The sequence below is a fragment of the Lygodium microphyllum genome, chromosome 13 (assembly GCF_053477565.2).
Source record: "Lygodium microphyllum isolate KBCC chromosome 13, Lygodium_microphyllum_v1.1.10, whole genome shotgun sequence".
NCBI lineage: Eukaryota > Viridiplantae > Streptophyta > Polypodiopsida > Schizaeales > Lygodiaceae > Lygodium > Lygodium microphyllum.
This window is the reverse complement of record NC_141147.1, coordinates 140,896,113-140,923,518: the sequence shown is the minus strand read 5'-3', so window position 1 is coordinate 140,923,518 and position 27,406 is coordinate 140,896,113. Positions and strand designations below refer to the sequence as shown.

The 27,406-nt window shown below is 38.8% G+C and overlaps 1 protein-coding gene and 1 pseudogene across 1 annotated transcript; one reads left to right on the top strand and one right to left on the bottom strand.

Moving 5' to 3' along the window:
* LOC148027281 (GTPase activating protein 1-like) lies at nucleotides 1-27,338 on the top strand. The gene is made up of 3 exons (XM_087691860.1): nucleotides 1-469; nucleotides 18,894-18,989; nucleotides 26,902-27,338. Exons 1-3 carry the CDS (start codon nucleotides 362-364, stop codon nucleotides 27,172-27,174), a joined length of 477 nt encoding a protein of 158 aa, XP_087547986.1. The 5' UTR covers nucleotides 1-361; the 3' UTR covers nucleotides 27,175-27,338.
* LOC148027282 (uncharacterized) lies at nucleotides 11,649-13,296 on the bottom strand (annotated as a pseudogene).
* Nucleotides 27,339-27,406: the final 68 nt, after the last annotated feature.

Below are 27,406 nucleotides of genomic sequence, written 5' to 3'. Positions count from 1 at the left end.
TGCGGGACCAGAGGTGCGGGATTCTCATCAAACGCGGCTACTCCGGTCTCGATTACCTAGCCGCTCGCCGCTCGGTGTTAACGCTGAACGCCCGGGCCATCACCTGTGGGCCCAGGCCCAGAGGACCGAGGTGTGCGACTCTCGTCAAACGCGGCTACAATTTGAAAAGGAGCGCGCTGTCACAGTCGAATGACCGGTTCCGAAAAGGAACTGAACAGTCCAGCAGTGAGGTCTGGATGGATACCTAAAAAGACGACTGCAGGCGTATGCCAAGCAATGGCTTGCTCTCTCTCTCTCTCTCTGTGACGATTCTTTGAACAGGGAAAGGCACGACCTGCATATCGTCTGAAGCGCCCTTGCCATGGAAATCAAGGCTGTCTTGAAGGTTAACGTGATCAGAGGGAAGAACTTGGCTGTCCGAGATGTATTCACGAGTGATCCATATGTCAAACTCACCCTCGGAGGACATGTAAGCGGATCCCCTCGCCTTCATCATCATCATCTTTTTCTTATTCTCCCCATTTTTAGAAGTTGATCTGTGTATCATCAAGATCCTTCGGGACATTGTGTTAAAACAAATTTCTTTTACACACCGCATCAAATACCCAGCAAGGAACTTCCTTATGTTTATCATGTGTGCGGGGACAGGCTTGTTTAGTGGTTTCTAAAAACCGTATGTAATTTGTATTGTTACTGCCTTGAGTCCATTCTTTACTACAACATAATAGAAATGCGCTCTTGCATATGGCGACCTTTTCTGCCCGCCTCTACATGCTTGGAATCATCTCATACAAAGCCAAAGTGGTCGGCCTGGCATGAAATGGACACATTTTTGTGCAGTTTTTAATATGTGCGACAGGGTACAAGGGTCACAAATAGATTATAGACTAATGACAGTGGATGAAAGATGTAGTAGTTTATCGAAGTTGGAGATAGAGGCCTCTCCATTGAAACACTTATTTTCTTATAATTTTTGGTGCTAAAGGTCAATGTATGTGTGCATGTGTGCACAAAGCACGCACAGTTTTTAGTATTCCATGTTTTGGGTATGATTGCACATTGCTATGCTGGAAACCTCGAAAAAGGTGAAGCCACCACGTAGCAGCAGGGGAAAAAGGTAACAAGGTATTGCTTGTTTTAGAGATCAAAAGGTTTAAGCTAAAAGGCAATATCTAGACATCCCTCTGAAGTATGTATGTGGGAAAATGTATGATTCCTAGGCTACGCACAAAGGTTGGCCAATTGAAATCATGGATTTACCTCATTTTGTAGCGACTACTTCAGGCCAAGAAGTAAAACATCTTGAAGTCGAAAAAAATACATCAAGAGAAGGAGAATGTATGTAAAACTTGTCAAATATTACCCAAAGCCGATAGGTCTAGAATGTAGAACTTGAAAGGGAGCTACAAGAAACAATGGTGGAAAGAAAAAGTTATTAATGAAGCTAGAAGAACTGTGAGGCATGAATCGATTGCTACAATTGAGGAAACAATTGTTGGAGTGAAATACAAATGGCAAGTGCATGCCAAAAATAAAAAAATTGAAAGGCTATTCGTGAAATTGGGGTAGATGATTATATTACAAAAATCCTCACAAAAGTTAAAGAGAGGTTGGTATTGCCTCATTGCAAGTATCAAGTAGTGGAAAATGAAATTGTGCATAGCAAATCGACAAACATTGGGAAACCCTCAAGGTGGCTCTTTCCTCAACGTTGATGTGATTTTAGGGCAATCATCCTTGTTAGGGATCGGTCTTGGTAGGTGGTAAAGACCTTTTATGACACTCTTGCACCCTTGGTGGCTCAAGCTTAGTGACGCATGGTGTTTATTTCTCATCTCTAAGAAAAGTGGTAGTTGGGAAGGGTGGGCATGCTATGATGGTGTATGTGCATGAGCTTGAGGAGTTTTCTTCTTCTTCTTCTTCATAGCATGGAGATGTTAATGAGACAAGCTTTGGATCATTGGGGGAGTTTGACCCTTTTCTTGGATGAGTTACCTCAAGAGTCTTAGAGTTGGCCCCATCTCAATTGAAGGGGGGTTTTAGGATCGAGGTAGTTGGAGGAGTGGAACCTCCTTCGAAGGCATAATACTAGATGATCAAGAGGGCGCTCCAAGAACTTTGAGCTCAAATTGAGGATTGTTTAGAGTGGAGATTGATTTAGGTTTGGAACTAGTTCTAGCTTGTTTGGTTGTTGGTAAAAAAGGATAGGAGCTTGTGTCTACATGTAGATTATAGAGCACCAAATAAGTTTTCCTTGCCATACATAGATGAGCTACTTGATCAACTAACACACTCGTTGATTTTTTGTAATCTAGATTTGGAGTCCATTGATCACCAAATTTAGATTGCATGGGAGTCTATTTCAAAGGCTGCATTTTGGACTCCTTTTGACTTGTTCGAGTTTCTTTTGGGCTATCCAATGTATTTTCTTAGTTTTCTAGGTGTGAAGGTATGCTAGGGTTTGCATAGAGAAAACATAGAATGTGGAAATACAATTAAAATACAATATCTCAAATAAAAACAAAAAACAAGGAGGAATTGGAACCTAATGAATAAATGAATGTTTAATATGAATGAATAATGAAGGTGATATAGATATGATGCTTAAGGGGCAGATATGTCCAACAACCATTGATTCTCATAGGAGTGGGATGAAAGAAAGTGCTAGAGAGTATCATTCTCCACATTTGGCACATGAGTGCAGCAATACCACCAAATCTGGTGTAGATGCAACCAATTGGATTTGAGGGTGATGTCATACAGTAGTTGAGGCCTAGTTGAGTAGGAATATGATTGAAAAGCTGATGAAAATTGTGCAAAATCTGATCATGACCTATTGTAGTGGCAGAATGCGAATTGGGTTGATGAAGGTGATGTAAGACATAGTTGACTCAGTCCAAAATGTAGGTAGAAAACAAGTCACTTAGTTGGATAACAGCTTGCCACACCTACAAACAGGTCGCTTGCTAATTTGGAGTATGACACAGATGTGAATGATGTCGTAAAGTTACAAGAGGGTTGAATGAACCATGAATAGGTAGTAGTTGCAACTAGTCTTCCTTCTTGGAGAGGTTGGTAATGACTTGATTAATCAACAAGTACATCAAGCATAAAATTTACACAAATTGAAAATGCAAATGTTACCACTTAAATCTTGGACAATGGAGAGCTTGTTGGCCCCAAAATTGGCACTCCTTGTATTTCTTTATCTTGAATTGCCATCTAGATGAAAAACAATGAGATTCCCTAAATCTCCTTCACTCTCCAATTGCCTCTTGTTGTTATAAATGACTAGTAAGCCTTGAAACCAATTTGTCCCTTGCTTTGCTTGGGGATTGGCTTTCAATTATGTTCCTTGGGTGATAAATTCAGCCCCAAATGTTTGCTAATTGGATGGTCACTTGAATCTCTTGAAATTGCTCCAAGTTTAATTGACTAAGATTCAAGTCTCTAGGCCTTCGATTTCTAAGCACGCTTCTTGAGGTGGTTGTCAAAGATTAGTCAAATCTCCACCTCCAATGGCTGATTTTGTTGGAAATTGTTGAGGAAAGATGAGAATTGTTAGAGATTAGTCATCCCTTGGACTAGCATTCTTACGCTACAGTTGGTACAATTGGTTTTCTAGGGTACATTTACGCATTTTCTTGTTAGTTTTTTTGGTATTTTTAGGAGTCACCATGCACGGGTACCTTTTACCAGGCAAGGATAGTGCTACGTGGCATACAATAGCTAGTTATCATTATTAAGATTATTTCATGTCTATTGGTTACATTTATTGTTTAATGGCAGTTTTTTCCTGCAAGTTGGCTAGTTTGCTGGCTGCCCTACTTATTTTATTGCATTTTTTCCAACTATTTATAGTTGCTTTCTTGTCTGTCCATCTCACTTGTCATTCCAAATGCTTTTACATTTGTTGCACTTTGACATGGTATTGAAGCAATGTAGAAGGACTAATTGATCATGGGTAAATTTGATTGGGAGGATTCTTCATAACCAAAGTTTGTGTTTTCAGCATTTAGAGGTTGAGGCAAACAGTTGAAGCGTACGGACGGAGTGAAGTTGTTTTTTGTTGGTTTTTGCTGTTGGTGAAGGAGAAAAGGTTGCATTTTAAGTATTTTGGAGCAGATTTTAAGTTTTCATTGCATGTAGCAAGTGAATCTCTTTGAGGATGAGTGGAGGAAGCCTTTGTAGGTAATGGTATCATGTGGTAAGTCAAAGGGGATTGCCTTTGTTTTTATGTAGGTTATCCCATTGACAATGTCTAGTGAACTTGATGCGGAGTCTTAAGCAATTATGGATCATAAGGTCCTCATGCTACCGATTCTTTCTTTAGATCAGAAGCTTGATGGGAAGAATTACCATATTTTGGTGTATAATGATGCTTGCTATACTAGAGTCCTATGATTTGGCGTAGCTCGTGATCGAGGCTATAGACTGTCCTATAGTTTGTGATGTCTCTAAGTTTTTAGTTGATAAGAAAGTTGAGTTGATGAAGGTAGAGATTGGTTCTTTCCTCTTTTTCTCTTGTACTCTAGCTATCATTGCGGATGTCTCTGGAGGTTCAGATGAGGGCTTTCCTAATAAGTTTTCTTCTATGTGGGAGTATGTCAATAAGCTTTGGCAATTGTAGATGTAGATCCAAAAGGCAAGAAAGGTGATTATCTCGGAGGACATGGCGATAACTCTTCTCTCTCAGTTATTGCTCCCGTTCAATGCATTTTATTCTGCCTTGATTGCTTTAGGGTAGATTGAGACCCTTAAGTGGGAGGAGTTGGTTCTAATGGCCTTGGACCAAGATAAACAACTCAAATGTTAGAATGCTCCTAAGTTAGAGGCTTTGATAAGTGAGTCTTTCCAATAGAGGGAAAGAAGAAGAATAAGAAGAAAGACAAGAAGTCCAAATAGGACAAAGCCAAGGAGTCTATTGGCCACATTTATGGCAAGATAGGTCATTGGAAGAAATATTGCCCCAACAAGGATAAGGATACCAAGAAGGGGAAGACTACAAAGGATTGAGCAGCGGTGCCTGCTTCTTTATCGAGTCACTTTTCTCCATTTGGAGGTGATAGAGGATGTTTCTTTGATGGTTATTGATGTAGCGATGATGGTCCCATAGTCTTGTGAGTGGATTGTGGATAGTTGCACTTTTTGCCATGACTTCTTCTTTTACGTGTGTGAGTTTGATGCATGGGTTAATTCTCATAGGTGATAGTTCTTTGGTCTTGATCAAAGGCAAAGGTGGTATGTAGCTTATTTCGGATGGGCAAGGCAGTGCCCTCACATTAGAGGTGCTCTATGTATCGGGTCTAGGATATCATCTACTTTCAGTGAGCAAGGTTTGTGCTTTTGGTTTGACAATCGAGTTTGATAAGGATTTCTTTTAAGTTCTTGATAGAGTGTCTCGATAGGTTCTTTGTGCAGGACATAAGGAAAATGGAGTCTACAACATGTAGTCTTTTTCTGTCTTTTCGTCTCTTTTTCTTTCTACATAAACTCAAAGTGAGCTTTGGTATGCTCGGTTCAGCATCTCAACTAAGAGTATCTTGGAAGGTAGCTTATGGTGAGCTTGCGCAGGGATTGTAAGAGATTGGGGTGAGCCACTTGCCATGTGTATCTTGCATTCATTGTAAGCAGCATAGAGATGCTATTCCTAACAAGACTTCACGGAGGGCTAATGAGCCCTTGGAGCTTGTTTTGACGAACTTACGTGGACTGATGAGGACGGAGTTCCTTAAGGGAAGTTTGTATTTTATGCTAATTGTTGATGATTTTAGTAGGATGATATGGACGTATTTCTTGAAGCTGAAGTTAGAAGTATTCTTACATTTCAAGGATTGGTTGATCTTTGAGAAGAATAGGTTTGGCAAGAAACTCAAGACCCTATGTTCCAACAAGGGAGGGGAGTTTTGTCTCCCATGAGCTTAACTCGGTTTATGTAGATTGTGGCATACATTAGGAATTTGCCAACACGAATATCCCTTGAGAGAATGACATATTGGAGTGAAAGAATGATAGTGTGATCGAGATGGCACAGACTGTGATGGAGCATTGGCAGACACCTCAGTGTCTATGGGTTGAAGTAATGGTCACTACTGTCTACATCTTTAATCGATACTTTACATTGAAACATGGTTGGTATAACACCTTTTGAGGCTTACTTTACTTAAAAGCTGAATGTTTCTTATTTTAGGGTGTTTGGGTATGATGCTTATGATCACATTCTAAAGAAGAAGAGGGATAAATTTGAGCTGGCTTCCAAGAAACAAGTGTTCGTTGGTTATAGCTCATAGTTCCAAGGATATAAAATTTATTGCTTTGCTTAGCATTTGATTAAAAGTTAATCAAATGTGCTAATGTTACTTGCACATGTGAGGCTTAAGTTAATTATTTCACAGTGTGGGACCTAAGATCTGAGATATTAGTTGGAACCAAAGGTAAAAATTGTAATAAGTTATGCTTGACAGGTACTAGATAGTACTCGATGCTAGATTTTGACCTAGATCAATTTATTGGCCACTAATGTTGGTGGTGACATTAGAGACTAGGCATTAATTAATTAATTAATATCGGTCTAAGAGCTAATGATTGTTTAGGGATACTTGGAAGAAAATTTGGTCTAGTAAATTTAATTATTGGTTAGTGAAATTAAATTTTTGAGCACTAAAATAGTTATTAAATTAAATTTTAGAATTAATATTTTACAAATTAATTTAATAAGTTTAATAATGATGGAAAATGGGATTAGAAGACTATCACTTGGCAAAACTTGCTCATGCAAGTGGAAAAAACGTTTTTAGGGATTGACAGAAGTCTATTCTAGCCATTGTGAGAGAGGAGGCTGTTACAAAGCAAGAAGAGGTTACTAATGTGATTTGCAGCTAGCAAGGATCGATCCTATAGTATGTGTCTGTAGTTTGGAGCTCTCTAGGAGCAAGTGACAGTAACCTAAGGTTCTTTTGGTGCAAATGACAGCATATAAAAGGGGGCAATAGTCTTTTTGGTGGTCCTAAGCAGATGATAGCTTCCATGGCTGTTTGAGTAGTTGCAGTAGTAGCTTTTTAGTGTTTCTTGTGATGAAACTTTGATATTTCTCTCTATAGCATTTTCTCTCATCCTCTAGCTCTCTCTCAAGTTATCTTAGCATTTTCTAGCAGTTTGAGCCATGAGAGAGAGAGATTTCAATCAATCTCTACTATTGCAAAGCCTAATTTATAGCAAAAACTAGAGTTTTTACAACCACCTTGGGATGCGAGCTCAAAATTGAGGGCTTAGGACTTGAATTCTAGTAGTTGAAATTGAGGAATTTTAGGGAGATTCAAGAGGCCAGTTAACCAATATAAGATTTGGGGTTGAAGGGTAAAGGTCGATCCCCAAGCAAACTAAGGGGTAAATTGGTTTGGAGGCTTGTTGGTCATTCTTGACAACAAGAGGCAATTGGATTAGTAGAGGAGACCAGAGCATCTTAGTTGCATAGTATCCTGAAATAGCGTTTTGGGAGCCTTGAATCGGAATAATTGTTTGAGATTGAAACGACAATGAGAAAATGCCATTTCGGCACTATTCAAAGATGAGAGAGAGGGAGTGGAGCCAAAGAGTGAGTAATCAGCTCATTTCATTCATCTTTATTATTCAAATTTGGATTAACATTAAAGAGATAGTACAACTAGGTTACGACTAACCATGACTTATTGTGGTTAGGTCAATACCGACTTATTTAATGTCCCACACATGAGTACAACTGGATACAGTTGTAGGTAATGTCAGTCACACATACATATATATGAGCAGTTGAGCTTGAAGTCTCAATACTCCCCCTCAAGCTCCATGTAACTGTTGAACTCCAAGTAGTTGTCTAAAGTAGATAAACTTCTCTTTACTAAGTGATTTGGTAAAGTTATCTACTACCTGGTCTTTGATCTTCACATGTAACAAGTCAATCTGCCTTGTGAGTATCATTTCTCTAATGAAATGGTAATTAACCTTGATATGTTTGGATCTAGCATGATAAATGGGATTGCTAGCTAACATCACATTGTTGAGATTATCACAATGCAATTTGACTTTGCTGTCCAACTGTATCCCCAAGTCATTTAGTAGTTTCATCAACCAAACTGCTTCACATGCCGCTAATGCTGTACCCTTGTATTTTACTTTCGTGCTAGACAAAGCAACAGTAAGTTGTTTCTTTCTACTCGAGTCGATCATATTGCTGCCCAAACCAAATGCATAACCATTGGTTGACCTCTTGTCATAGGCACAACTAACCCAATCAGCATCAGTGTAACATGTTAAGTCAAGGGATTTTCCATACTTATAAAACAGCCCATAATCCACAGTACTCTTCACGTATCGCATAATTCTCCTGATTGCATCTAGATATGGCTTACGAGGCTTCTGCATGAATTAACTGATCAGCCCTACTACATAACTCAAGTCTGGATGAGTGATAGTAAGGTAGATCAAGCTACCCATCATCTATCTATACATAGTTACATTCTCTATTTCAGTCCCAACATCAATTGCTAGCTTGACATTTTGATCCAAAGGTGTCTTCGAAGCTTTATATTCCGTAATGCCATACTTTTGCAACATATCATGAGCATATTGTTTTTGCAACAGCCATATACCCTGCAGTGTAGGTATAACTTCAATTCCAAGAAAATACTTCAGCTCTCTAAGATCTTTAACTTTAAATTTAGCGTGTAGCAATGATTTAATTTCAGCAATCCCTTGATCATTATCTCGAGTGATGATAAGATCATCTATACAAACCACCCAAAAAACATAACCATGATTTGTCTTCTTCGTGAATAGATTATGATCTACATGAGCTATTTGAAATCCAGACTGTTGTAAATAACTGCTTATTCGAGCATTCCATGCTCGGTGCTTGTTTCAGTCCATATAAAGTTTTTTTAAGCTTACGCACATATGTTGGAAAATTAGGATGGAATATAGCCTTCAAGATGCTTCATAGATACTTCTTCAAGTAATTTACCATTCAAAAAAGCATTTTTAACATCCATCTATCATAATTTCCGGCCCATAGAGGCTACCAATGCAATGATCGTTCTCACTGTTACCATCTTGGCAATTGGACTGAAAGTCTCTTCATAATCCAAGCCGTATTGCTATGCATATCCCTTTGCAACCAGCTTGGCTTTATATCGTTTTAGTGAACCATCTGACTTGCATTTTACTTTGTAGATTCATTTGCAGGCAATGGGTATTTTGCCTTCAGGCAACTTGACCAAATCCCATGTTTCATTTTCAGCCAGTGCTACATATTCTTCATCCATGGCAGCACACCAATTCTCATATGCAACTCCATCATCAAACTTTGTAGGTTCTTTGAAACGTGTTACTCTAGTTATGTAAGTAATGACGGGTTGAATATCCACTATATGCTAACTTGTCAATTGATCTTTTGACTATTTCAGACCTTCTTAATTGCAATTCACTCTAAGCTTACTTCTCATGAGGTGGCACATACCTGCTATGCCTTACACCAGGCGTCATAACTGAAGGTATTTCCAACTCACTGCCCAAACTGTCACTGCCAAGTAACTCATATCTTGTTGTAAGTGGATCAGTCACATCATTAAACATCTTTTTCTTTTCTTTATCCAATCTCCCCCTCATTGACATATCCATGTCACTGGATATAGGAGTACAATTACGTAGTCGTCCTATCCAAGGACTAATTGTAGATGAAGCATCACTTGTAGGACCCCTTATCGAAACCATTGCAGAAGGATTACTATACCATGAAGCCAACTCATCAAAAACTACATCTCTGTTGATCAAGATCTCATGAGTGGATGGCACATAACATTTGTAAGCCTTCCTGTCTTGTGCATAATGTTACGAGGACGTGAAAAGTTGATGATTTGCTTATGTTTAATTGACATTTGATTAAAGGATTAATCAAATGTGTAATTAAAAGATGCCCATGTGTTACATATGTGAGGTGCAAGCTATTTTTTTACAGTTGAAGGCCGAAGGACCTTGTGAAAAAGATGGGTGTCAAAGGCAAAAGTTGAAACAAGTTACACTTGTTAGATTCTAGGTGAATTTTGGTGTTAGTTTACCCCTAGGACCATTAATTGGCCATTAAGTGTCAGTGGTGACAATAGGGACTAGGCATTAATTAATTGATTAATGCTTGTCCAAGGGTCAATTAATGCATGGGACCACTTTGCGTTGCAAATGGCCTAGCCAATTAATTTTTGGATGGGCAAGGTCAATTTGTTGGGCATGGATTAAGGGTTGAATTAATTTTTAGAATTAATTAATTCTGAAAATTAATTAAATGGTTGGAAATTGCTGAAAATGGATTAAGAAAGCTGCCACTTGGCAAAACTTTCCCATGCAAGTGGGGGAAAGGCTAAATAGGGCTGAAGGGAGAGGGAAATCTCGTTTTTTCATTTTGGAGCTGTTGGGAAGAGGTGTTGGACTGTTGCTGTCAGCTTTTGGGGCCATTTCCCAGCCATGGGAGACCATTTTGGTGATGGAGATTGCATATTTTTGACCTTGGGAAGCTGACAATTGATGCTGATGCTCTTTCTCTTGAAGATCACAGTCTCTGATGCTCCTATTGTTGTTGGTGCATCCGTTTGGGGCTGGTACAGCAGGGCAGCAACTGATTTTGATCAGTTCTTCGCGACAAATCTTAGAATTTTCTCTCTCTACAGCATTCTCTCATCTCTTTCAGCCTATGTTCAGCCATTCTCAGCAATTCTCAGCTATTCGGAGATCTCAGCCATTTTTGGTGGGCTGATCTGTAATTTCTGCAGTAAACCCTAATTTACAGCAGAAATTAGGGTTTAGCAGCCACCTTGGGATCCGAGCCAGAAATTGAAGGCTCAAGGGACCGTTGAAGGCTCAAGGGATCGAAATTAGCAATTGATAATTGAAGATTATCAAGGGATTTCAGGAGTCAGCCCATCCCTAATTGATTTGGGGCAGCATTTGGCCAGCCAAGGGTCAAATTGGAGAAGAAGTCCTGGGTGAAACAAGGGGCAAATGACCCAAAAGGCTTATTGGACATTTATGACAGCAAGAGCAATTGGTTAGCAGGAGGAGATTGAAGAATCTCAAGTTGTACTCCTTCCAATTGAATGAAAGCTAAAGAAATACTGCAAGGGGTGTCAATTTTGGGGCCAACAGGGTGTCTATTGTCCAAGAATGTTATGGTAAAGTGTGTATTTCATTTTATGTGTATTTATTTATTGTTGTAATTAACTCTTAAATTAGGTTATCACCACCCATTCCAAGAAGGAAGGCTGGTTTCACATAACCTAGAAAAACACTTTTGATAGCTTTTGGATCCACTTTCTTTCTCTTTTCATTAGGAATATGAATGTAAGCAATGTAGCCAAACACTTTAAGATGCCTAATGTCGAGCTTGTGTCCATATAGCTTCTCATAGGGAGTTACATCATGAATTCCGGTTGTAGGAGTTCTATTTAGCACACAAACAATAGTAACCATTGCTTTAGCCCAATAAGCATTTTTCTAAATTTATAACGAAGGGAAGACCAAACTTACAAAAGATCAAAGATATAAAGGCTGAGTTTAAACATCAAGAACTAAAAGCGAAATACAAATGACATGTCAAGAAGAAGCAACAAGAAAATACAAATACATCAAACATCCATCTCATCTAGAATCTCTTCTTCTTCGTCATTCTCATTAATTTCATTATCTTGATTCTCTTCATCAGCGTCCTCCTCCTCTTCATGTTCAGCTTCTTGCATGGAACCTGGATTATTTTCATCTTTATGAAATCCAATATAAAGATCACGAGTATAATCGGATTTCATCTTGTTAGCAAATGCAAGTTTGCATTAACAGAGACTAAATCATTAGCCTTCTGAGTGCCTAGCTTGTTTCTCTTCTTGGTGTGTATATGACTAAATGTGCTCCAAAGTCTTTCAAGTGTAGAAGATGCACAAACTTGGCTTAAGATTTTGATAACCAAGTTTTGCAGCTCTGGAGAATCAGCTCCATAGTTTTCCCACCATGTAACTGCACCTACATGGAATCTACAACAGTCCAAAATAATGTTTAGTTAGAAAAGCTGTATTAAAACTTTATATAAATTGAAAAACCAAGTAATTTTGTAAATTACCTATCACGTTGTGCATTAGGCCAGCCAAACATGCCTTCTTTGTTGTGGTAGTTAGCGAGTTGAAATTTGATTTCTCGACGTTCCTCAAGACTTGCCACCAATTTCTGAAGTGTGGTATTCTAGCCTCGAGTTACTTCAGCATCCGACTGGAGTTGCTTTCCCTTGTGTTGGAACTTTGGATCCAAATTGTAAGCAACACAATGAAGTGCTGAGTAGTATTGGTTTCATCTATTGACTGCAAGCTCCTCAATTTCTTGTTTCTTGGGTGGAGCAAGATTAAGAGCATGGATGTTTTCAATGAGACGATCCATTGCTTCGTATACTTTACTGATATATGGTACATCACCATCCACTTGCTGCAAGAGATTTACCATGGGTAAGCATAGAAGAAGCAATTGCTTTGCTTCCTTCCAATACTTATCTTGGGTTATCGTTGTGTAGCACAACTGGCCCAAAGCTGACTTTGAAGTAGACCATGATGCCCAAGATGGACTAGCGACCATTTGTTTTAAAGCTGCCCTCATGTTGTATAGCTGAAGAAGCGTAAGGAAATTATAGGCAAACTTGGTCTTCGAATATTTTATTAGCTCCTTTTTAGCAAATTGCCTATACAAGGCTAGAGAGAAATGATGGTGAGTGACAAAATAAATGATTTCCTTGCTTGTAACAATTGTACTCTTGATCCATGCTAATGCTCCAATGTCTTTCAATAAATGATTAAGACAATGGGCCATACATGGACTCCATGTGATATGGGGATACTGTTGCTCTAGTAAGGCACGTGCAACCCTATTTGTCACCTCTCCATCAAAGACAAATTGAATTACATTCTTGGGTCCAACATACTCAATAGCCTTAGCCCACATCTCACATAAGACAGGAGTTGTCTTTTGCCGGGTACCACACTTCGTGGATTTTATATATAGAGGCTTGCTACGACATGCAGGAAGGACACCTTCCTAGGAATGGTTGCGTATGTCAGACCAACCATCACCTATGAGACTCACCCCATAGGTATCTCACTGTTGTTTAATTGGTGTGATGGCAGCCTTTACGTTGGTCACTTTCTCTTGTAGAAGTTTCTCACGTAGTGCATCATAGGAGGTAGGTTGGTAGGAAGGGCCAAACTGGGCTATGTCAGAAACCATCCCCTTAAAAAAAGGAGATTGTGCCACATTAAATGGAATTCCACATGAGTAAAAAAAACGTGCGATAGCTGCATCTACTTGAGCCTTCCTTTGTGGGTGCCATGCAGTGAACAAATTGCCTTGTTTTCCAGGAGGGATGGATGATGTACCTTGTGTTCTGCTGCTTGTTGCAATCGTAGGAAAAGTGGTAGATTGATTTGCTCCGCTCTCACGAGCTTGACTTTCACTAGTGGCAGTTGTAGTTGAAGGCATTGATACTCGGATGATGTGAGTGTCCTTTGGGGGCCTAGTTTCAGGATACATCTTGACATCCCTTGCTATGCGAGCACGATTCTCTGGTGGTATCTTGTCGCAACCTTTGATACCATGGCCAAGGACATTAAGGAGATGCGCCATCACTTGATTAGCACCTCCACCTCTTTTGATGCCACAAAAGCGACGCTCAAAGCGTCTTGCTCCACCTGCCTTGCTATTGTAGGACCCAACGATGCTAACTTGCTACCACCAATAGTCACTTTGGGTCATCTCTTTCTCTCTCGGGGTTTCATTTAGTTGGGCTTCCATGGTTTGAGACCTTATTATGAGGTAACAAAGAGAGAGAGAGAGAGAGAGAGAGAGAGAGAGAGAGAGAGAGAGAGATTATAGGATAAGAGATTGTGTTGAGATTTCACTTTTGGAAAAGAGAGAGGGAGGGAGGGAGAAAGGGAGACGCATGAGTGTATGAGGTTTAAGCTAAATTGAAATGTGTTGAACTTGGAGGCTTGCTGAAGTGTGCTGAAGTTGGAGCTGAATGTGTGTGCGAGATGTGAATGTTTGAGGCTTAGGCTGAATCGAAGTGACTTGTGGTTTGGTCCTTGAGTGAGATGAGTTCACTTGATGCTTAGTGCACATATTTATAGGTATAGGAATCAAGATAAGGTTCAAGGTATAGGTCCTTGAGAGGCTTGAGAGAGAGAGAGAGAGAGAGAGAGAGAGAGAGAGAGAGAGAGAGAGAGTTCTGTGACTTGTCATATACATAATGACTCAACATTCATGAGTAATTAGACTTGGCATAAGAATAAAGCTAGAGACAGAGAGTGTGTTTGGTGGTTCATGTCAGAGAGAGAGAGATGTTATTTGTTATTAAAATCATTATAATAGAGAGTGAGTGTCCACTATCAAGTATTACTGAGAGAGAGAGAGAGAGAGAGAGAGAGAGAGAGAGAGAGAGAGAGAGAGAGAGAGAGAGAGAAGATTCTTTGTTGCAGCCTTTGCACTGTGTGGGCCACTCGGCTGGGGTCATTTATTGGATTTGGTTACAACACGGTGCAAAGACATCATTCGATTCATTGTTGATGAGGTAAATGTGAAGTCAGAGAGAGAAATAGGAGAGAGGGTCATTTTTTCCTATTTGGCATTAGCGACTTAAAAGAGAGAGATTCCAATCTGTTGCTTCAGAGTTCATTACATTGGTCGACTTCATGGCAAGCGTGGAGTACGCGCACAACCGTCTTCATACGGGAAGAATAATATGAAACGAAAAAAAACTTAAAAAAAAAAAGTTGAAACATTAACATTAAAGGTCAGAACGAAACATTTCGTTAGTGACATAGAATGCTATGTAAAATGTTCCATCCATCAAATTTAACAAAAAGAAATGTATTGCCAAAATTTGACCGTCTTGTCTCAAAACGTCTCGCGAAACATTTTGGACCTTGCCTAAAACACCATGTGGCGCTGAAATGGGAAGGCTGAAATGTTTCATCTGTCGAAACGCGTTTCGCCAGGATCATCAAAAGTTTCAGAGTTTCGGACTTGATTAGGGGTTGTTTCGTGTAACTATGATTATGAAACGGACCCCATACATTTGAGTGCACTAATTGGAATGGACGAGAATTGTTCCTTACATGTCTTATAAAAGGAAACCTTGCTTGTTTCCTGAACTGACAAGCAGAGCATACGTGTCCAAGATCATTGTATTTGAACTTAGGTAATCCAAGTACAACCTTTTTTGTTGCATAGATTTCAGCTTTTGAACATTTACATGGCCAATACGTCTATGTTAAATTTCAACATTCCATACAATTCCATCGTCATGGGCAAACATGGTTGCTTTCAATTCCGGAATAGATGCATCCAAGGTAAACATTTTGCTATCCCTTTTGCCTTTAGCTATCAATTTGCAGCCATTATCATATTCCTCAATAAAGCATCCATCCTTATTGAATTTGACTTGTAATTTTGCTCTGCCATCTGTCCAATCGATAAAAAGATTTTTAGTGATTGATGGTACATGAAGCATATCATGTAGACTTTTTTTCTTGCCGTCAGGCATAAGCAATGGGACCACCCTTGTATGCCGAATATCATGTTGGGTATCATCCTTAGTGTAGACATATCCATGAGAACTTGCAGCTAACTTATCAAACCATTCTCTGTGGGGTATCATATGATTAGAGTTCATTGAATCTATGTATCATTTCTCATCTGTGCCTTGCTTAGGCATATTCTTTGATACATGTTGCATAGCAAACAACTTGTCTCCCTGATCATCCTGATCACCATTGGAAGATGCATAATTTCCATGTTGTCTGTCTTTTGTTTCCATATTTACTTGCTTCTTATGACAATCTTTGGTAATATGTCTGTATTTGCCATAATAATGATAGTCTTTGTCCCTGTTAGAGTGCTCATTTGATTGCCAGGATTCATTACCTTTGCCTCTAGGTGATCTCCCCTTGCCTCTAAAACTACCAGATTCTCGTTGGCCTTGCATATTCGAGCTATTCCATGCGTTTTGTTGCTGGACCTCAAAAAGAACCACGGTCTCTACCACCTCTACCACGCTAGCTAGAGTAGAGAACAATATCTCTATCTTGAGACGAATTGGAACCTATGTTAAGATCAAGCTTTACTTCTTCATGTAGCAGTAATACAAGTAGTTCATTCCAATCAGGGGATTCTGCTCTTACAGAAATAGAAGTATCAAATGCCTTGTACTCCTTGCTAAGCCCATTCAATGTCACTGCAATCATATCATCCTATGAAACACTAGACCCAATAGTAGCCAGCTAGTCGGCTATGGTCTTTATCTTCGTCGTGCATGCTTGAATGCTCTTGTCATTTCTAGACATATTATTAAATTATTGCTTAAGCTGTATCTTCCTTGCATGCGTGACATTACCATAATTTTTCATGAGTGTATCCCAAGCATCTTTCGAGAAATGACAATTGGTAATTTGTATAGCCATTGAATCAAAAATGCACAAAGAGAACCAATGTAGTACTTTGCTAGCTCTTTCCGACCACTGTTGGTGAGCTCTTCGCCGATCTTGTGTTGGATTCCGTTTAGGTAATTCGAGTTCAGCTTCAGTCCTCATGCATAAATCCCAATATCCTCTGCCAATCAAAAAATTTTGCATCCTGAACTTTCATAGTGCGAAGTTCTTGTTATCAAGCTTATCACCAACAATTTGGGTGATGTTATCAGTGCCTTGAGCATTTGCCATATTGCAACAGACAGTTTTTAATATAATGCTTGACTTCCTGCAAACCAAGATGTCTTATTGACCGATTTCAGCCTTCAACTTTTATGACAGTTTCTTGTAACAAAATCCTTGTTGAAATCACAGTATTTCAGCCCACAAATATGTCAGATACATCCACAATCAAGTGGCACAGCATGTAGGTACATCAAGCAGTTCATAGAGCATGTAGTTGCTGCATACCCTGTGTACATTCAATCTTATTGACAGTAGAGAAACATACAGTCTGCAATTAGCAACCAATAAATGACCAGCAGTCTTTTTTCAGTCAAAACAGAGATATTTATGTGTCAAACATGCCCCAAAACATCCTAGACATTTCCCACTATATGCGGGAGTCTATACATGACCTTTCGGGCACACTGTAGTACATGTACATCAAGTACAAATGCCAAATATCTTCCTGGTTGATAACAATCAGCCAATACGCAGCCAAAACAACGACAATCCAAGCTCAAAAGCTTTCCGAATCATAGCATACATATGCCAACACATGTAGAGACCAAGACATGATCATACCGACATTCATATATGCCTTATCTTCAGAACCAATGTTATATAACTATTGTACTGCTCATGTACAGCCAATAATCATGTCAATGCAGTTGATTTTCAGCTCTAAACATCAGCATTCAATGCTCTTTTCAGTTCATACAACATCCAACATACATATGCCTATAATCAGGGTCCACATATATTATCCAATGTCATAGATTGCTTCAAGAAGTAATAGATGTTTGCTGTCCATAGTTCAGGACAGATTTTCAGCTTGTTAAAACCTTCCAAAGCTGAGCATTTGACACTCCAGAACCATGCTCAAATGCATGAGAATAAGGGCATATATATTGTTAGGATGAAAGCCACTAGTGTCCTAGAACCACCTGTTGTTTATTGTAGTAAACAGCCAGTCTGCACATGTTTGTGCTAAATATCTTGAAATCTGTGAAGAATTTGAAAAAATTTTCTTCTGCAAAGTTGTAGACCACATCGAAATGGTCCTGTATTTTTGGGCCCGTTTCTCCAAAATCCATTTTTGTAGCAAGATATGGCTTTTGCAAAAAAACATCTACAGGCATAGTCTCCTTTAATGACGGTTTTTCAGATCTGATGTCTTTGATGTCAAATGGCCACTCACAAGTGCTCAATGAAGCCTTATGAAGCTCCCAAACAAGCCACAACAAGCTCTTGCACAAGCACAAAGCATAAACCTTGATGCATACCTTGACAAGAACAATGGTAGCCTTTCTTCTTTAGCAAAGACTTTTATCTTCAAGCTCCAGATCCAGACTCCTTCGATGTCATTCTCCAGAGAGCCCATTCATGTTGGCTCTGATACCATGTTCAAAGATAAGAGAGATAGAGTGGAGCCAAAGAGTGAGCAGTTAGCTCATCTCATTCATCTTCATTATTCAAATCTCTACTAACATGAAAGAGATAGTACAACTAGGTTACCACTAACCATGACTAACCGTGGTTAGGTCAACATCAACTTATTTAATGTCCCACACGAGTACTACCGGACATAGTGTAGGTAATGTCGGTCACACACACATACATATGAGCAGTTGAGAGTTTGAAGTCTCAACAGGCACCCTGCGGCGTACATGCTCTATGACCCATTGACACGAAAGATTGATGTGAATAGGGATGTTATCTTTGATAATGCTTCAGCCTCTGATGCTCCCATCGATGGCGTTCTTTGTCATTGCCTAATCCCCACACCATCAGCTCGACCCCTTCCTTCTTGGTTACCCATTGGTGTTCCTTGGTCTTCGATTCCTCCCCCACTATCCCCTCTTGCTGTTGGTTGAATTATGAGGCATAGGGATTTTTGTTTGCAATTTGTATTGGTCTCTAGTGTTTCTAGTACTAGCAGTTTGTTTTTAAGCTGGATTATATCTAGACTTGTTTAAATCAATATGAAATGTGTAGCGTGAACTAGAGCATGTCTGTTTTAACCATGTTTCTGTTCTTAGGATTTCTGAGATGCAAGAAATGAGGCTTATCAGGGTTACACAACTCCAAATTCTATTATGGGCATTCAAGCATGCTGAACGATAGCCACGTTTTTCTTTTTGCTGAATGCAGACTGTGAAGACACGTGTGATAAAGCGCAACTTGAATCCAGAGTGGAATGAGCAGCTCACACTTGCTATACCAGATCCACTAGCTCCAGTAAAATTGGTGAGTACTCAGGTTGGCACTTGAAAAGAAGAAACTTTCCATCACATCAAACAAATGGAAATGTTTCAGAAGAATTTGCAGTGAAATTTTTTTGATTTTATTCCTGCTATCTATGCAAGGGTTGCAAGTTTTCTGTCATGGGTGTGCCAACATTTAATGCCTATTTATATTCTCACACATACTGACTGGGTAACGGAACTACTAGAAAGTCAACTTAGAATTAATCTAGAGAATGGCACTTTCAAAGCTATAATCAAAGAGCAGTTTTTAAACTGCATATGCAGATGTATTTTGTCACATTGAGTTGTTCCAGTGTAGAAGGGGCAAAATAATGAACAGATCAAAGGCAATTAGGTCTGCTTTTCTTATGTGTATCATACTCAAATATGATGGAAACCAGCCTTCAGAAAAATAATACAAACAGATTTAATATTTAAATAAAAGACTAGGGGGGACTAGAGCGCTCCTGCACAAATACTGAAGTACATCAACACAACAGTGCTCCAAAAAATATTTGCATCCCTTACAATATATATTTACTTCTTTGTTCCATGAATCCAAGATACGTGAAAGTACAAGTAGGTGGCGATTTTGCCATTCACTAGCAATATTTGATCCATAAGATCTGATACATGATCTTAGTTGCAAATACACATGTATCAAATCGGTTCTGCCTATCTAACATGATTTGGATCTTTTGTGATATGTCCCAAGATGAGAACACTACGAACAATAGTTAGGCATCAGGTTTGATGAAAGCAGAACAATAGCATGTCAGCAACCCTGTTTGACGCACGTGATATTTACAGTCATTGATAGTTTTTGAATGTGCTTTCTGTCTTCACGATCTGTTTCTGCAGATAACCTTCGTAGAAAAAGTTTAAAACTTGATCTCAGTTGCAAATGCACATGTATTGAATTGGTTCAGCCGATCTAACCTAACCCAGATCTCCTGCCCATTTGTGCCATGACGAAAACAGTGCAAATAATAGTAAGTCATCAGATAAAGCACAACAATAGCATGTCACAACCCTATGCGACACTTGTTATGTTTGTAGTCATTAATTGTCTTTGGACACATTTTCCATCTTGATCTATTTCTGCAGATCATATCCCTACATAAAGTTTGAGACTTGTTAGCTTCTGAGGCAATTTTATGCACAACTATGCACTTATTGATCACAATTTTACTTAAGTTGGTAACATACATCATACCCCTCTTCCCTTTTTTCTTCTCTTTTTTTCTTTCTATAAAAATTCAATTGTTTCAAATTGTCTTTCAATAAGAGAAAGCAAACACAACAAACAAGTACATGGAAGACTATGATTTATAGAGATTAATGAACATTATCTTAGCATTGCTTATAATCTCATATTATATATATACAAGTAGAAAGCTTTTCTAGCTAAGACCGATATGAGAAACTTTAGAAATCACACCAAGTTGGAGAGCTAATTAAATTTTGGACATGGTTTAGAGAGTGCTAGCTACTATGAATCCATCCCATAGTGCAAAATGTCCATGTGACTAGTTACATGATAATAGAAGTCTTTAAGCATATGTAATGGTAGCCCTTAGTATAAGATTATAAAGTTGCTTTGGGAGAATTACTTGCTTGAATCACATACTTAAAACGAATATAATTGTTAATTATAGGCTCTTTGTATGTCTAGCATAATATTCTCTATACACTTAGAGTTTCTCTTTATTATCTTCCGAGACCTCTTATCAATCAAATGGAGCATTTAGCATATTCTTGTTATATAGAACCATGTAGCTAAGCGGTGGTCGGCCGCATAAGGTAGTGTATAAATACTCTGGGTGAAGAGTAATTGAAGCGGCTTCGGGGATGGCATCATGCCTTATTCCCATCTGGTTGCTCAAGCCATAGACATAATTAGTATAATTATTTTCTTGCTTTCAACAACCACAATTAGTTTCTAATTTTCCTATCAATCATTCCTTTCAAAACAAATTTCTGGTAAATCAAAAATCAACAAAAAGAACTTTTCTATTATTTGTCAATAGTAAGGATTAGAAGAACCTTTCTCTTGAGCAATGCAAGACTTTAAACCTTGCCCTTGTTGCACAAGCCTTTTTTCATCCACTTTCCATCAATCGATGAATAGTTCTTGAATTTCATACGATATTGATGGATAGGCTTATCACTAATCTTTCTTTGCTTATGTATCAAGATACACCCCAAAAGGAGATCTTCATTCTATGCCTTCATCTCTCATGTGGAACATCTTTAGACACCTCATCTTTAAAAGTCATACAAGACTTGTATAAAAAGCATTGTGAATCCTCTTGGATTTTCTCAATCTCTTCTTTCAAAAATACATTTTTAAAAATTCAAAGGATCTCTTTGTGATTAGTAACATCTCGATGTTCATGTCACTTAGCAAAATGAACGGCTTACTACCTTGATGGTTCTGTCTTGTGCTTTGCTCACTCTCGTAAGGTTCTTCATGTTACATCAAATTAAACCATGTGTTCCATTGCTTGAAGAATCCATTTTGGATTTGATAAATGTATTGCTTTTAAGGTTGATTTGATAGATTCAATTTGTAAGCTATACCATTGATCTTTTTTAAAATTTGGAAGGGAAAGCTTAGAATAGAAGTTCTATGTGTTGGACTGTAGAACAACTCTACTTGTGATATCTCCATTGTAATTGTCTCGTGTGCAAAGATTATGCAAATCTCCATTTGTGTAAGGCCATGTACAACTTGAAGGTTGAAGTCCAACTCAAGGACATAAAGGCATTGAAGAATTTTCATTAATGGTGAATGTACCTTCTTTGTCATGAAGATCTTGTATCTAATCACATGGTAGGGTATATGAGAAGACAGTGCTATCCACAAGACAAGGCTCCTTTGAAGAAGAAGCAAGGGCAGTGCCATTCATCTCATGGAGATATGCAAAGACGTACTTTGTAATCGTGGTCAATGTGGTGTTAAAATTTGCCAATCTATGTGCAATGCCCAATGTTTTAGTTAGTTGGTTTGAAGTTTGAGCACAACTTATTAATGTAGTTGTGTCACCACTTCTAGTGGTAGTTCTGTATTTGAATGAACTCTAGCTAGTTAGGGATAGGTCTAACTTACTTAAGACCTACTGTACTTTCATTCTATCATTCTAACACTTGCATCTTTTGAGTGTGGAATTGCTGTCCACTCTTGCTCATTGTCCTATATTCACTCTCCCTTTCTTCCTCCATTTCCAACATTTGGTATCAGAATAGCTTCTATGTGTGGATCCCAAATAGCCACCGTCACAACTGGTGCTGCTTTGTCAAGATCTTGTTGCAGCTAGCCAATATTTACCCCGAGGAAGAGAAGTTGTTGTTTTGCAAGAGGTGTTGTTGTTTTCAGCTTGCATGCAGTTCCATATGCAATCTTGGACATAACTTTGCACACATAGCCTCTCTCAGCCTTGCTTGACATTTTCTTAGCCTTGCCATTTTCTCAGCCCTACTTGCTATTTTATGCAAATTTGAGAAAAAAATACAAAAACCCAAGTTTTTTAAATTTGGGGGTTTTTGAAAATTTTTGCAATTCCTCATTCATCTTGCTCTGATCTCAAGAATTGTAATGGTGGAGCAATTCTGACCCTTTTCAAAGGATTACTTGTGAAGAGGAAGTTGTCATTTCCATGACCTTAAAAGAAGATGAGATTTCATCGACAGTCAAAGATGTAGAAGAAGAGGACAAACATAAAGGTTTTCCAACAACTTCAATTGATGGCTTTAGTTCAAAAAAATTTGGAATTTTGCAAAGGAAAATGCATTGGGTCATGCTTGATGCCTTGCTACTTCTTCCAAGCAACCATGGAGTAACATCAGATGGATGTTGATCTGATAGTGCCTCATTTGAAAAGGAATGACCATATTTAATAGTAATAATGATTTGTTATTCATGGGAGAAGAAGAGGAGAAAAATAAGAGGATTCGATTTTGGTTCGTTAACAATCACCCTCTCAACTATGGAAGGTTGTGTCATGAGAAAAAAGTTAAGACAATAAGAATCTCTTGGTCTCCCATCATGTAGCATAGACATCATGCACAAGGTAGATCTCAAGGTAAATGAAGAGAAATGCTAGACTCATAACCCACAAAGCAAGGCACAAAAGAATATAAATACCACTGACAACACTCTGATAGACATAAGTATCAGGTCCAAGACAAAGGATCAAATCAACCCACAATAGGGTAACTGCATCCAATGAGTATTAAGAGAGCATGTACATGTCACAATGGCTCTCACTGTCTCGTTGTAATAAGCTCAAGCTCAACTGTATAGCCAAATGCTCTATAGTACATCCAAGTGTCAAGTAGTAGCTCCCACTGGAACAAAAGTCAGATGCTAGACCAGCAAGCAAAGTTCAAAACAATGTTGTCTTAGCCACCATACTCTTAACTAGATTAGAAGTAAGACTAGGAGCAAGAAGTCAAGCGAAAATACTAATCATCACTAAGTAAGTTGATAGCTATAGGGTAGAAGATGATCCCTATAGTTTTGTTGGAATGTTGATGTTGTTAGAGAGGAAGCTTGATGACTCTCTTAATATGTAGTGAAGGTGGTGGTATCATGGGAGAGGAACTAGGAGTCAAGGAGAGGAAAATTGAGACTTCTAGATATCTTCACTAAGGCCTTAGGGGCAAAAAAGCTTCAATGCTTTTGAAGCTTACTTGAGTGCATATAATGGAGTTGAGCTTGATGAGGGTGGGAGTGTTGAGATGTCAAGCTCAACACGAGTTGACAATCATATACCTAGATGATCATTTGTGCATTCATATCATTGACCTAGTTGGTACCTACATCAGCATATCATTCTAGTTATACTTTATAGTTGGACATTAATTATTAATTAGTCCACCTACCTAAGCAACATGATTTCTATCTAGTCATCTTTCTAGTTAGCATGTTTACACTATGGACCGGTTGTAGATAGATGTATTACAATAGTGTACAGCAATGCATTGTTGTTATTCCTATGGTTGATTTTGCTAATTCACGTGATATTTTACACACTTTGGCATTTGTGTAACAGTTTGGTACTCGTTTGATAATCTTGAGGGATTTTTGTTGCTTTGAGGAGTATACACACTATACTTCAGCATTGAAGTATCTGGGTGCAAATTTTTGTTGATTCCTAATAGCATGGTATGTCAAGGGAACAACGATTATAGCAGTATCCTTGGTGTCCTCACTTAAGAGGACGAAGCTTGATGGCTCCAACTACTCGTTGTGGAGTTTTATGGTCTGCAATCTTTTTGTTGCGAAGGACTTATGGAACTATGTTACAGGTGACTTGCAGTGATCTTGCACCTCAGATACCTCAACGTCACACTCGAGGACAAGTTGCTGGTATGGTGTTGTTGTTGCTCTTTTCCCTTCTATGGAGGATCAGAGGAAAAGGGATTTGAAGGATGCTCAGGCATTCTCCTTGATAGGGTTGTTAGTAAAAAGGACCATTGTTTCGCATATTAGGTCTTGCAAGACCTCAAAATTAGTATGGGACATACTTGAGCGTATGCTTATTGTCCGCAGTAAGGCCTGGATCTCCTATCTTTGTAGAGAGTTGGCAAATGTAAATATGGATGAGGGTGATAGCATGATGGATCATCTTACTCATATATAGGATTTGCATGAGTAGCTGCTCAATGTTAATGAGATTATTTAGGATGTTGAATTGGTAAACATCACACTAAACTCTCTTCCAGAGTCATATCTTGGTTTTCACACCTCTTTGATGTTGTCATTTGGGGGGGAGGGGACAACAATCCCTTACTTTTTTGGAGTTGGAAGGCCTCTTGTTGCAAGAGGAGCAGACTCAAAAGAATGTTACTTGTGTTTAGGTATTTAGGTGTGTTTAAAGGCAAGGGTAAAGCTAGGCAAAATGCACAAAATCAGCAAAAGTTGATGTTGGTCAGCCATTAAACAAGGCCACCCAAGACTTGGGTAAGTCTAAACAAAAGGGAAATGTCATTATTGCAAGAAGTTTGGTCACTATATTGATGTGAGTGTTGAAAAAGATTGACCAAGGAGAATAAGAAAGACTCCAGTTTGGCTTTTCAAGAGGCATCAACCAGCAAATCAATAGATGGTGATGCTTTAGCCAACTTGGTAGAGGAGGTTTATGCATTTCTCACATGTAGTTGTAATTCTTCTATGGTTGATTCAACATTTAATGCTATTGAAATGCAATAAACATGGTATGTTGACAGTGGTACTTCAAAGCACAGGCGAAATGCTGCCAATCAGCATTTAATGCAGCCACTGGTCCAACGTGCAATGAATGTAGCCAACTGCTGCAGAAATGCTGCCACCTGCCTGCCATATGTCAATAATTTATGCTTCCAGGAATGGTGTGAACAGGCTGCAATAAATGCAATCAGGCTGGAACAGTGAAATTTAATGCACAAACAATTAAGCTCCTCCATCTCCATCAGATGGCATACATGAATACATGGAATGCTAACAGAATATGCAGCAAATCAGCTGTAAACGGCAGCGAGAATGCTCCAACAGCAGTGCTACTGCTAGAGCAGCTGGTGTTGACCAGTTGATACTTGCTTGGAGATAGCATTGCCCACCCCTCTTTATGTTGTTCCTTCTTTCCAACTTGGTACGTGTAGCTTAAACACAAATATCAGCTTTAAGAAGCAAATCACAGCTTTAAAGCTGAAAAAGAATGCACGAAACAATTAATTAGTCAATTAGCCAGCCGTCACATCAGTATGTCATGTAAGACTGCCATGTTGGCAACCCTGTTGGACACATGTCATGTTTATAGTCAAATTAATTGTGTTTGAACATCCCTTCATTCTTCATGATGTGGTTTTGCTGATCACATCCCTACAGAAAGTTGGAGAGTTGTGAGCTTCCTAGGCATTTCTATGCACATCCATTGTGCAATTTTAACTGAGGGTTGTAACAAAGCTAATATTATTCTTGATCTTCTTGATACAAGCTGTACTGGATGGTTGAAGAAAATTTCTTTAGTTGGATTTCTATTTGTTAGACAATCTCTATGGAAGACAATCACCATAGAAGAAAATTTCATAAGCCTCTAACAAATGCATGGATAATTCCAATAATTATATATTACAGTTTCAGTATGGGGACAATGTTATAGTATTATATTAGAAGCAGTATTATGCATCACACTTGTCATTGGTACATAGATGATCACATAACTGGCAGTACTTGTTGAATGAGTTGATGGTGCACATTCATGAGATGGAGTTAAGCATAGAAAGCTGAAATCTAGCTTGGAGGTCAGGTAACACATGTTACTCGTTTTTAACCATAGATGCTGGTCGTTTAGTCTAAAATGGGCAACCATGTCATCAGAGTTTTGTGCTCATGGTTTTGACATAGTCTAATCCTTTAACCATCAAGCTAGTGGAGAGGTTTGTGTGGATTTGCAGCCAAATGGTGACCTGATGTTTGTAACATTTATACTTCATTCTGGGGCGGATGGTGCAACAGTCGTAAGGAAACCGTCCATGTATCTAGAAAAAGGGTTGCTACTCCCATTAACGATGGGATCAAGATGCATCTCTAGCATGCTGAACCCATATGGACTTCTGGATAGTGACCACCTGTTGGACTGCAGACCAGAATGATGAAGAAATGCATTGAATTTAATGAATCCCCTGTAATTCATTTATATAGCTTTCTCTCATTTTTATTGCATGATATTGAGGGTGTATTAGTTTTGGAAGATTTACAGTTTGTGTGTACTGAGGTTGCAATCCTGAATCTGTTCTGTTGTTATCTTACACACCTATTGCTTATGGTGACTTCAAGTAGATTGATACTGTACATGGTTGTGCGCTTTCATGTAAGTCTATTTGTGTAGTGGGGCTGTGCGTGCTTCAATGCGTTTTTACTTTGGCAGTTTGTGCTGGACAAGGACGTCTTCACGGATGATAAGATGGGAAATGCACAAATAGACCTTCTTCCATTAAGTGATGCTGCTGAATTGGCCCAGTTGCAGCACTTTGAACAAGGCACAATCATTCATCAAGTGATGGCAACTCCGGACAATTGCTTTACAAAGGACAGCGTTATAAAATTCAAGGATGGGCATGCTGTCCAAGAAGTCAGTATCAAATTGCAGAATGTGGAGCAAGGTCGAATCAAACTTGAATTGAAATGGCTTCCTGTTTGACAGACTGTGCCACTCCCTTGCGTGTCCTCAACTCAGGTGCATTCTGGTCTAATGAAGCCTGTGTATAATGCGGGGGTTGTGACCTGCTCTGCCAACCAAAGCCCTTGCGCTTTTGTAAAATTACCTTTTTAGCCCTTGTAGCTGTACACATATTTTCCCATATGTTTAACATTGTTTCCAGAAGGGATGCCGTAATGGTATGCATTTTGTGCATAAGAAAAATAGTGTGCAC